A 13,160-nucleotide genomic window follows, 5' to 3' on the forward strand; every position below is an offset into this window, starting at 1 on the left:
ATTATTCTTTTTACTCCAATGAGTTTGTCAAATGAAAATCGTTGTGCACAAGGTATCATAGACAAGGATTCTTGCACATACAAACAGCTTTTAACACAAACTATATACATATCACCTTTGCCTTGAAAAGAAAACTAAACTAAACAAGACATAAACCCACAGATAACAAGATAAATAAATAAAAGAATAAATAAATAATAGTTGAATTCGACGTATGGGGTGATTTAAAAGCTTTTCGTTCATTTTGACTGCTTTTTTTAATGGCCCTGCATTATTACCACAAGTTAAAGTTCACAAATATGCATTTAACGAGACTCCTTTTTGTTTTCTTTTTTAACAAAAACTGTTTTTTTACTACTGCTCTTATTTTTTCAACATTATAATTCTCGTTTAATTGCCGTCCATATGAAATTTCGCCACAAGTTGGCGCCAACCCCAATTAATCAATAAACTGGTCAGCAGTTGGAAACAAGTTTTTTTGTCCATGATTCATCAAGTTTGGCCTTATTGTATTCATCACATACTGTATAGTTGTAATTTTCCCACCACTTAGAATAAACTATAGAATATTAGAATTAGAATTAGAATAAACTATAGAATATTAGAATTAGAATTAGAATAAACTATAGAATATTAGAATTATAATTAGAATAAGAATTAGAATCAACTATAGAATATATATAGAATAACTGCAAATCATATATAGTGACATCAGAAAATATATCAATCAGGTTTATTGATTTAGCCTATAATAATAAAGCTCTGCCAGATTCATATGGGAACATCATCATCTCTATAATAATTGCTCTTTTTACTCCAATAACAAACAAACACAAGTTAAAGTTCATAAATATGCATTTAATGAGACTCCTTTTTTTTTTTTTTTTTTTTAAACAAACATTTTTATTACTGCTCTTTATTTTGCAACGCTCGTATAATTGTCCTCCATATAAAAATGTTCTTTTTTAACAAAAACTGGTTTTTACTACTGCTCTTATTTTTTCAACATTATAACTCTCGTTTAATTGCCGTCCATATGAAATTTCGCCACAAGATGGCGCCAACCCCAATTAATCAATAAACTGGTCAGCAGTTGGAAACAAGTTTTTTTGTCCATGATTCATCAAGTTTGGCCTTATTGTATTCATCACATACTGTATAGTTGTAATTTTCCCACCACTTAGAATAAACTATAGAATATTAGAATTAGAATTAGAATAAACTATAGAATATTAGAATTAGAATTAGAATAAACTATAGAATATTAGAATTAGAATTAGAATAAGAATTAGAATCAACTATAGAATATATATAGAATAACTGCAAATCATATATAGTGACATCAGAAAATATATCAATCAGGTTTATTGATTTAGCCTATAATAATAAAGCTCTGCCAGATTCATATGGGAACATCATCATCTCTATAATAATTGCTCTTTTTACTCCAATAACAAACAAACACAAGTTAAAGTTCATAAATATGCATTTAATGAGACTCCTTTTTTTTTTTTTTTTAAACAAACATTTTTATTACTGCTCTTTATTTTGCAACGCTCGTATAATTGTCCTCCATATAAAAATGTTCTTTTTTAACAAAAACTGGTTTTTACTACTGCTCTTATTTTTTCAACATTATAACTCTCGTTTAATTGCCGTCCATATGAAATTTCGCCACAAGATGGCGCCAACCCCAATTAATCAATAAACTGGTCAGCAGTTGGAAACAAGTTTTTTTGTCCATGATTCATCAAGTTTGGCCTTATTGTATTCATCACATACTGTATAGTTGTAATTTTCCCACCACTTAGAATAAACTATAGAATATTAGAATTAGAATTAGAATAAACTATAGAATATTAGAATTAGAATTAGAATAAGAATTAGAATCAACTATAGAATATATATAGAATAACTGCAAATCATATATAGTGACATCAGAAAATATATCAATCAGGTTTATTGATTTAGCCTATAATAATAAAGCTCTGCCAGATTCATATGGGAACATCATCATCTCTATAATAATTGCTCTTTTTACTCCAATAACAAACAAACACAAGTTAAAGTTCATAAATATGCATTTAATGAGACTCCTTTTTTTTTTTTTTTTTAAACAAACATTTTTATTACTGCTCTTTATTTTGCAACGCTCGTATAATTGTCCTCCATATAAAATGTTCTTTTTTAACAAAAACTGGTTTTTACTACTGCTCTTATTTTTTCAACATTATAACTCTCGTTTAATTGCCGTCCATATGAAATTTCGCCACAAGATGGCGCCAACCCCAATTAATCAATAAACTGGTCAGCAGTTGGAAACAAGTTTTTGTGTCCATGATTCATCAAGTTTGGCCTTATTGTATTCATCACATACTGTATAGTTGTAATTTTCCCACCACTTAGAATAAACTATAGAATATTAGAATTAGAATTAGAATAAACTATAGAATATTAGAATTAGAATTAGAATAAACTATAGAATATTAGAATTAGAATTAGAATAAGAATTAGAATCAACTATAGAATATATATAGAATAACTGCAAATCATATATAGTGACATCAGAAAATATATCAATCAGGTTTATTGATTTAGCCTATAATAATAAAGCTCTGCCAGATTCATATGGGAACATCATCATCTCTATAATAATTGCTCTTTTTACTCCAATAACAAACAAACACAAGTTAAAGTTCATAAATATGCATTTAATGAGACTCCTTTTTTTTTTTTTTTTTAAACAAACATTTTTATTACTGCTCTTTATTTTGCAACGCTCGTATAATTGTCCTCCATATAAAAATGTTCTTTTTTAACAAAAACTGGTTTTTACTACTGCTCTTATTTTTGCAACATTATAACTCTCGTTTAATTGCCGTCCATATGAAATTTCGCCACAAGATGGCGCCAACCCCAATTAATCAATAAACATGGTCAGCAGTTGGAAACAAGTTTTTGTCCATGATTCATCAAGTTTGGGCTTATTGTATTCATCACACACTATAGTGTATAATTTGCCTACCACTTAGAATAAAGAAATAACACTAGTAATGGGAAAAACATACATATTTCCAGGTGTCACTATATGATTTTGCAGTTAACTGCAAAATCATATAGTGACACCTGGAAATATGTGAATAGGCTTTTATTGATTTAGCCTATAATAATAAGGCTCTGCCAGATTCATATGGGAACATCCTCATCTCTATAATAATAATAATTGCTCTTTTTTACTCCCATAACAAACAAACCCTGCAGGGTGGTGGTGGTGGTGGTGGTGGTGGGGGTGTTTACACCAGCAGACCACACATACATTGACCTCATCCCTTCTTCTATGAGAGGACAGACACGACCTGCTGTCCTGCTCTCACTCCAACAACTCTACATCCGCGGAAGCTGAGGTGCGCTGACATTGTGCGCTGTTTCACCGGCTGCTGGCTGCCTGGCTGGCTGCACCGTCTGCCTGCCTTGGAGAAGTGATGCTGTCATAGGACGGAGAGCCTCTTTCCTGCACACCCCCACCACCACCACCACCACCACCGGTTCCTCTCTGGGCTCGCTGTCGCGGCGGCAGTGCGGATGTGGAGCCCGCAACGCAACGCTCTTCACCTCGTCTGCAAGCATCGGAGGAGGAGAAGATGAAATGTTTTTCCCGTTATCTCCCGTACCTCTTCCGCCCTCCGAGCACCATCCTGTCCTCCACTTGCCACACCGAAGGTAAGGGTGGGACTGTCACGGTGCTGCTGTGAGTTAACGCTTTACTTTGAGCGTGTGTGACATGAATGTTTATATGCACACACACACACACACACACAGACAGTGGGGCCTATATAACATGTGTTGTTGTCAGAAGTTAGATTGTCCAGTTGTTGTTGTAGGGCTGCTAACTAACCCCACTGCAGATGTGTCACAGTGCATGAAGTTGTTGGAGCCATTCACAGATATGAGAAAAAAAGAAAGATGCTTAATGTCTGAGAGGATTTTTATGTGTCTGGTGCAAAGAGCACTCCTTGTTTCACTCATTATGTTTTTCCTTAGAGCTGTCAACACTATGGGCCTGCAAGCCAGGAAAAGAGGCACTCAGTTTTGTGGAGTTGCATCACAAGTATCTTCCATATCATTAATTTCAGACTAGGGTTGTATAAAAATATATTTTAAAAAAATCGAATATCACGATATTATGTTTTGTGATACTGAATCGATTCTCAAAAACACTGTATCGATTTTTAATTTATAGTTTTAATACATGCAAAGATTAACTCAGACAATACGCTATTTCATTTGCAAGGAGATGCACCCTCTCAGTGTATGTGTCCTCTCAAAGTAGTGCTATATGATGTTGGATGTTAGAGGGGACTGTGATAAATGTGTTCTTTATACTATGACAGTTTTCTTAAAATTAGATTCAGAATTGCAATATATCGCCTTACTTAGAGTATCGCAATATATCACAATATATTGAATCATAACCCAGTTGTTGTTGTAGGGCTACTAACTAACCCCACTGCAGATGCGCCACAGTGCATGAAGTTGTTGGAGCCATTCACAGATTATGAGAAAAAAAGAAAGATGCTTAATGTCTGAGAGGATTTTTATGTCTGGTGCAAAGAGCACTCCTTGTTTCACTCATTATGTTTTCCTTATAGAGCTGTCAACACTATGGGCCTGCAAGCCAGGAAGAGAGGCACTCAGTTTGTGGAGTTGCATCATAAGTATCTTCCATATCATTAATTTCACCTTTTTTGCTTAGAGACTATAGGGGTGGATGAAAATATTAAAAAAAAATCGAATATCGCGATATTGTGTTTTGTGATACTGAATCGATTCTCAAAAACACTGTATCGATTTTTAATTAATAGTTTACATGCAAAGATTAACTCAGACAATACGCTATTTAATTTGCAAGGAGATGCACCCTCTCAGTGTATGTGTCCTCTCAAAGTAGTGCTATGATGTTGGATGTTACCAGGACTGTGATAAATGTGTTCCTTATACTACGACACTTTTCTTAAAATTAGATTAATAATTGCAATATATCGCCTTACTGACAGTATCGCAATATGTCGCAATATATTGAATCATAACCCCTGTATCATGATACGTGTCGTATCGCCAGATATTTGCCAATACACAGCCTTATTAGATATACCCCGTTAGGCAACATGGGTGGCAATAGGCATTTCTGAGACAGCATCAGACTTAATTCACCTGCGATTCACTCAGTTCAGAGGGTCTAATTTCCTCAAAATGCCAAAACCTTTACCATGTAAATACACCCAGTCTGTATAGAGTTATTGTTCTGGAGATGTGCAGGGTTCAAATTGTTGAATTGAGTAAATTGACCCCCAGTCGTGAGAGCAATAAATGAGCTCACAGGAGCCGGTCCATTCATCCTTCTGATGGTGCTGTCAGACTGGGCAGCCCGAGAGGGTCTGAGTGTTTGTATAACCAGCCATTTACTAGGTCATAATGTGGAGACTGAGCCACTGCATTATTTAGCTTTGCATGGTTGCCCTCTTTCCTGTGTGCGCGCGCTACCCTCAGCCCCCTGGCACAGGAGGGAAGATAGTGTGGTACAGTGTACAGTGAAGTAGGTGCTGGTCATAGCCAGGGCCCTTCACAGCCAGTAGAGATGACCTATATATACTCTATATGATCAGGAAGGAAGACATGAAAGACATATATGTACGCACTCACGCACTCACTCACTCACTCACTCACTCACTCAAGTTGTATTCTTCTGCTCCATCACACCCATTACCTTTCCTCACCCCCTGTTGTCTCCCTTCCACTGTCCTTCTGAGCAATTTTGCATTGATTAGCCATTTCAAATAGGATTCAATAGCTCTCGATTTGTAGGATGAATTTAGACAACAAGGTTTAAGAATGAAAGACTATTTATTGACAAAATATTGAATACATAACATGAGCCGGACATAAAAATTGCAACTTGTTGTAATTGCAATTACAAAAAAACAAACATACTAACTGTATGTTTGTTTTTTTGTAATTGCAATTACAACAAGTTGCAAACAACAGAAGAGAAAATACATTCTAAAAGACACTATAAAAAAAATTGAATATAAAGATTGTTTTTTTACATTAGTTAATTCTTTGTATCTAGACAATCGTAAGTACATTTGGGGTTCTTTATGTGGCCAAAAGAGTGCAAGAGACATTGGATTTCTGAAAGAAAAGGCAAACTAGTCAGGGATTAACACATTTTGTGATTTCCAACAAAGTGTAAGAAATGGCATTGCACTCTAAATAATTATTCTTGTGTAATTTAAAGTAAAATTATAATTTACATTAAATAAATGAGTCTTTGTTTTAGAGTTACTTGTGACAAATTTTCATGATGACATGAAAACAAAGGATTAACATCTATGTTAAAGTATTATCACCATGACAACTGAGCAAACTGTCCAGCGAGGAAGAAAGTGAAAAGTGGTCGAAAGTTCTGGAAAATAAGTGCGGCTTGAGTTGAGATATTTTTTTGTTTTTGTCAAAGTACTGTTACCAAGGTCGAGAACTTTTAGGCTCAAGCATTATCTTGTTCATATCTCTGGGTTATGTTTTTTTTTTGCCATGTTGACAGCTGCTTATGCTGTGTTGAAATGTAATGTTTGAACAATTAATACACTATTCACTTTATTTAGCCAAAAAGATTCTTTGCCTTATGAAATTAGATTAGATTTATTTGTTCCATAGGGATATTTGTTAGGGCTGCCTCCTCTTAGTCGATTAGTCGAGTAATCGGTCGTTTTGGTAGATTTCTTTAGTCGATTAGTCATTTTTTATGCTTTTTCCCTGCTGAAGGACTTGTTTACAAGAAACTTATGAGCACATATCTGATAAACACACAATTTAAATGGTGCTCTTGTGTGATTCTTTGTGGAGAAACTCAGTTTTACAGATCTGTCGATTAAATGAAGTGTTTCTTGATGAAATGAAATGAAGAATTTCTTTGGTCGAGGACAGCCCTATTATTTGTTTCCACAGCCAGTACACAGAAACATACAGATATACACATGGCAACAAATGTAGAGATATGATCGTCATAAACGTGAGCTCCTAAATCCAAGAAGTGAAGTCAACAAACACAGTCTTTCTCTCCCACACTCCTAGCTCTCTGTCTGACTCTCGTTCCCTCTGCCTGAGATTAGGGAGTGGTGTAATAGAGGAAGTGATAGATCAGTAAACATGGAGCTGAGATGCTCGGCTTCAGTATGACATATGATCCTGCATTTGCTCTCTGTGTGGAGAAATATGAAACAGTTGAACTGAGGAAGCGAGTGAGAGACGTTGAACCTCATGTGCTGGAGGCCAGCGGGGATGTGATGATGAACCGGCAGATGACCTTGGAAATATGACGTGTAAAAACCTCATCTGCACGCTATCTACTGTTTGTTTAAAAAATGAGGAAAAAGTAGAAGCCAATCAGTTTGTACATATGTGTTTGCGTTGCATGGGAGGTCAGTGTTTGTTTACACTTGTGTTTGCACTTCCTGTCGTGACCTTGTTGCCGCGCTTTGCCTTTCCATTAGACCTCCTGGTCTTGAGGAGGCTTGGTGCACCGCTGTAGTCCTTGTTTTTCCTCTCAAGCACCCCCCCTCCCTCTCTTCAACATCTCCCAGCATTCATGTCCGGCCCAGCTGAGCCGAGTTCACCCCAGAGGGAAGATGAGTGTGCAGTTACCATGTTAGCGGAAAATACATTATATAAGCCCCGGACTGGACCGTATTGTGTGTGTGTGTGTGTGTTCTCTTTGTTTATCTGAGTGCCAGAATCTCTCGGATTCACCTGGGTCCAGTCTCTGAGGGAGACACAGCCAGCTTTTGACTGCCTGTCTCTTTTTTTTTACTTGTGTGTGTGTGTGTGTGTGTGTTTGGGCCCCTGTGTAAGTGAGTCTCAGTGTTTTTTTCTGCCCTTTTGTCCCCCGGTGTTCTCTTTTTTTTTTTTTTCCATTTCACATCAATCTGTCGGTTCTGGTGTGATGGATTAAGTCTTAAAGGTTTCTGATGGGTGTGTGTTTGTGTGTGTGTGTCTCCCTTCTGCTGTCAGGGAAAAAATGTGCGTCCCCAACTGACATCTCGCCACATCTCGCGCTGCCATCAATCAATGCAGCCAGTCCTGCCTCAGCTTCCTCATCTTCCTCCTCCTTCCTGTTCCTGTATAGAGTCTGAGGGCAACTCTCTGCGATATATTATTTGAGTGTGACAGAAAAAAAGCAGAATAGAGTCGCAGATATTTAAGATTAGATCTGTGACAAGAAAACGCCTTTGATTATAGTTGTCTCGTGTTGTGCATGTCTTTGCATTTTTTGCAGTTTTACTAGGCTGTTTTATTTATAAGAAGAGCAGCGAGCTCGTCATGGCAGCGCCTGAGGGGGACTTCTGTCGCCGTTTTGTCAAAGCATGACATTGAGTTGAGGAGTTTTGTGGCTGAGGAACGCAGCGTATGCTGGTGTGTGTGTATGTGTGTGTGTGTGTGTGTGGCGTTATCATACATCCTGCTGTGTTGTTGCTATCCTGACAGACACCCACTTCACAGCTCAGAACACACTCCTCGCAGTCGTCCCGTTCTCACATGCCGCCGGGGACAAACACCCTACATATAGATACACACACACACACACACACACGTATAAGGCATCCACACACTCATACACGTGACTGTTCTGTTTCAGTTTGGTCAGCTTTTCTTTGCAGAGGGTATAGAGATGGGAGAACAGGGAACAAAAGGGTGCTAAAAAGGCTACCAGAGAGAAAGAGGGAGAGGAGATGAAGTGGTAGTTCTTGAAGATGTCAGACCAACCCGGTCCTCCTCTTTGTACTGTACCACCCTGACAAGCAAAGTAACATGTTGAGAGAGGAGAATATCCTGAAAGGGGTAGGCTACTCTTGATATTCTAGTATTGCACTCCCATAACGTTGCAAGAGAGGGATAAATTGATAAATCGAAGCAGCAGAGGCAGAGATATTCTGACTTTTAGTTTCTAGTATGGGACAAGCTCCCAAAAAACACTGGACCCTACATACATTTCCCATAATGCAACTCATCTCAACAGCATCTTTTGTTAAGGCCCAGACACACCAAGCCGAAAGAAGTAGCGTGAATGAAGGCCGACTGTTTCGCCTCACGTCGCCTTTGTCTTGGCCGACAAGTTGCAATTAAACACACCGCAAAGACTACAGCCATCGGCCAGTTAGCATGAACGTTCTGTGTCTACGTAAGAGGAAATAACTCTCCACACCAGCAGGCGGCGGTAGTCTGTATTCGTCATTTGAAAAGGGAAACTGGAAGACCGAGGACTGCGGATATACAAGCTGTTGTTATGATACGTACATGAAATGAAGCGGCGTTTGACGACCATTTTCATACCACTCACACTCACCACTTAGCTTCATTCCAGATGGCATTATCGGTGTGAAAATATCCGTGTGTTGGAATGATCAGATGAGATGAAGATGAAAAATGAGAAGAGCCTTCTGTGTGTGCTCTCTTGGCTTTACGTCTTGGCTTGCTTTCCTCACTTCCGTTTCTCTTCTCATGCACTGATTCGCTTAAGCTGAACAGTCAATCAGAGTGATTTCTCTCACCGACGCCGATTCAACATGACGAATCGTCCGAAAAGCTTCCGACACAGGCAGACTAGAGCCTTTAGATCCTTTCTATTAAAAGTTGCCCAAGCTGAGATGACATCACTCCAACATCATTAGGGTTATTTCCTCAGGCTCTAGAAAGCTCCTCCAAAGCGAAAGAGGATGAATAGTCATCTTCATGACAAGTGAATCGAAGTTTTTGTGTAAGATTGGTAGAGTGCCTCTTTAAAGTAAAACACACATGCACAAGCTCCAGTGACAACAATCAGCTGCTCTGCTGAAGTGCCCTAGAGCAAGACACTTTGATGCCTACAGGCTTCAGGGTCTCTTCTGCAGCAGAGCTTGTGAAGAAAAGAGGATTTCCCTTCAAAAATTAGAATGACAAAAAAGGAGAAATTTGTTGCTGTTTTTGGAAAGGATTGATTGAAGCAGTGTTATCATTTTTATATCTATTTATCAGTGACATGCCTTGTCTTTTTTCAAATCAAATAACTACATGCAATAGGAATGGGTGGATCGATACTGTGCATCGATACTTCAGTACTCACAATCTATCGATTCCTTTAAAAACATATTGAATTATATACATACAATTGTGGGTGGCTGCATCACTTCCAAACGTTTTCACCACTTTTGTATAATGTTTGTGCCAAAACAGCCTTGACATATTTAGCTGGCTTGTGTCACATGACTGTGGAAACCATGTGACATCAGAACCTACACACACACACTTCTACATGAAACATGTGAGAGAAAGGCAGAAAGGAAACATAGAGTGGAGTGGTGAGACTTGTCACCTGTAGATAAAAATACAGCAAGATGCACTATTTGTGATAAATAAAGTGACACACACCGCAACACGAAAAAAAACAACACACCCTGAAAGTTATTAGGAGGCTTATTATTTAATCATAGTATTTCTGTAAAATACTGGACTACTATTTTACACTTCGTGGCACAAACTTTGTTATTTAATTGTCCTCTCATTTGTTTTTTTAATAAATAAATAAATGAATAAATAAATAAATAAAATAATCAGTGGTTTGTGTCATGTGATTTGGCTTTTTTTTCTAAAAATTACCATTATTTTGAAAAATCACATACGCATAAGTATCAGAATCCTTAAAATTGTAACAAAAAGTATTGGTATCGTATCGAATTAAAGTAGTTTGGTATCGCCCATCCCTAACGTGCAATATGAAAGGTGTTGCTTGACGAACCCACAAAGAATTATCACATGACTCTGCCTTCACCCTGAGCTCTATGGTCCGTTTTGGTATTCCTGCCCACAACTTTACATTTGCTTCCCTTTTTTGGTCTCATCGTTGTCGTTATCAGCTGCAGCAGGCAGCTGTTTTTAGCGCACAAGCTCTGATAAACCCACCGTATGGTACCTGCTCAGCACCAAACAGCAGACAGACAAAGTTAGCTGGTAAACATAGTGGAGCATTTGAAGAACCAGATACTTTTCTCATGTTAATGCTGCTGGTTGTGTAAATAGGCAACTGTTTACTAACAACTTTGCCATATCAACTTTAGAAAATGATAAACTTATCAATGAATGCAGGTTTAATGTGGACTGGATGTGTCACATCTGGCTGATAAATGATCTGTTTAATAAGGTCAATATCGGCACAGATACCAATCCAGTTTATTGGATTAGTGCATCACTTTGTGAAAACACCACCAATATGGACGTTTAAGTGGTGTTTTCTACTCACAGTGGTCATACGATTGTAACAAAAGAATTTTATAAACCTCAACAATATGATTAAAATGTTCATGATCCTAAAAAGGATGCTGGTGTGTGAAGCAGGTGTGGGCATCATAATTTAGTCGCTGCAGCTGCAGTGACACCTTCTGTTGGTCAGGGTGTCTGTGTAGTGGGACCTTGGCACTTGTTCTGCTCTGTTGGTGAAGCTCCTCACTAGTATGTGAAAAGCAGCGGTTGGCGACTACATGTGCATTGCATCAGACATTTGCAATACACAGTCTGCAATACAGTGTGTACCCTCCTGAGGCTAACAGGGGGGAGTTAGCAGCAACATGGGGATTGTCTGGTCCACATTGGAGCAAAAAGGAGAGAAATGCAGACATTGTTTAGATATTAGGTTAGAGGTTTAGCTTCTTTGCATTTAAGTAGGGTTTGGTATGATTGAGGTCAAATTAAGGACATGGGAGAAACGTTCCTGGTCTTTACTTCCCTTCATTCAGCTGCATTACCATGTGACAATGATGCAAGTTTTACAGGAAAAGGTGACAGAACGTTCATACTACAGTACGTACCTATGTGCTATACAACAATCATTTTCATACTGAAATGAAAATGGCTGTTTGTAAGGAAGGATGTCAATCAGCGGGCAACTCCGGGGTCTGAAAAGTGAAGCCAATGTTGAAGTGCCTTAAACTTGCATTCTTTCTAATAGCCAGCAGGGGGCGACTCCTCTGGTTGCAAAAAGAAGTCAGATTGTATAGAAGTCTATGAGAAAATGAGCCTACTTCTCACTTGATTTATTACATCAGTAAACATTGTAAACATGAGTTTATGGTCTCAATCGCTAGTTTCAAGTCTTCTTCAATACAGCATGATGTTCATTTAGTACATTATGGTCCCATTTAGAGTCAAATAGACCATAAAGCAGGGGATGCGTTAGGGCGTGGCTACCTTGTGATTGACAGGTCGCTACCACGGCGTTGTCCGGTCTGGGAGTTGTCTGTGTTTTCGTCTTACAAGTTTAACCCTTTCACAGTGTGTTTTCAGTTCATGGATATTGATTATAACCTTTTTGATCACCTAAAAATGTCTTCTTAAGTGTTCGGTTGTACTTAGCTCCACCCTCTTATCATGTGTCACTTCTGGTTGCAAAAAAAACAACAACATAGCGACGGCCAAAATGCTGAACTCGAGGCTTTAAAACTGTAGTCCACAAACCAATGGGTGATGTCATGATGACTACATCCACTTCTTATATACAGTCTATGGTGTCAACATAGAAGCTAATGTATTATTCTTTGGAAAAATAAAGCACAGGTGACGTGCAGTTAACGTGCTAAAACGTGTCCTCTGAATCCCACGAGTTGGATCTCATGTGCCTATGGGAACTGATATGAACATGATGTTCACGAGAAAAAAACAATATAACAAACACGCCTCTTTCTCACACAGCACTTATCCGCAGTCTCACTTTACCACAAACACTTCCTGCCAGGTCTCCACAGTGTGAAAACAAGGAGAGAAGCATCAGCACAGTATCACTGAGGCTCCCCTCACTCCTACAGCCTCGCAGGAGGCAGCGTATCATTACAGCAAACACAGTGACGCAAGTTCTCATTCTCTGCTTTCTTTATCACTGTTTCACAATACGTAGAGCCGGTGCAGATGTTTCACCTGCGGCCTGTAACCTGACGGTGAGCCTCAGTGTCCGAGCCCCTTGTGTTGTAGGGCATCGACTGTGCTCCTGTGGGGAGCTATAGAGCCAGACAAAGAGGCTCCTTATCGAGCCGGACTACTGGGCCTTTCGCTCCGGATGGCAGGCTGCAGCACAGAGACAG

General features: G+C 38.5%; 1 protein-coding gene across 1 annotated transcript in view; it reads left to right on the forward strand.

The window, feature by feature from the left end:
• The first annotated feature begins 3,153 nt into the window (after positions 1–3,153).
• Positions 3,154–13,160, forward strand: part of ppp2r2ba (protein phosphatase 2, regulatory subunit B, beta a) — a 55,725-nt gene continuing 45,718 nt past the window's right edge. Inside the window, exon 1 of the mRNA XM_037780537.1 lies at positions 3,154–3,720. Within this exon, the coding sequence (XP_037636465.1) occupies positions 3,642–3,720 (79 nt within the window). The 5' untranslated portion in view covers positions 3,154–3,641. The remainder of the gene's footprint in view (positions 3,721–13,160) is intronic.

Source organism: Sebastes umbrosus, chromosome 9 (assembly GCF_015220745.1).
Source record: "Sebastes umbrosus isolate fSebUmb1 chromosome 9, fSebUmb1.pri, whole genome shotgun sequence".
NCBI classification, from domain to species: Eukaryota; Metazoa; Chordata; class Actinopteri; order Perciformes; family Sebastidae; genus Sebastes; species Sebastes umbrosus.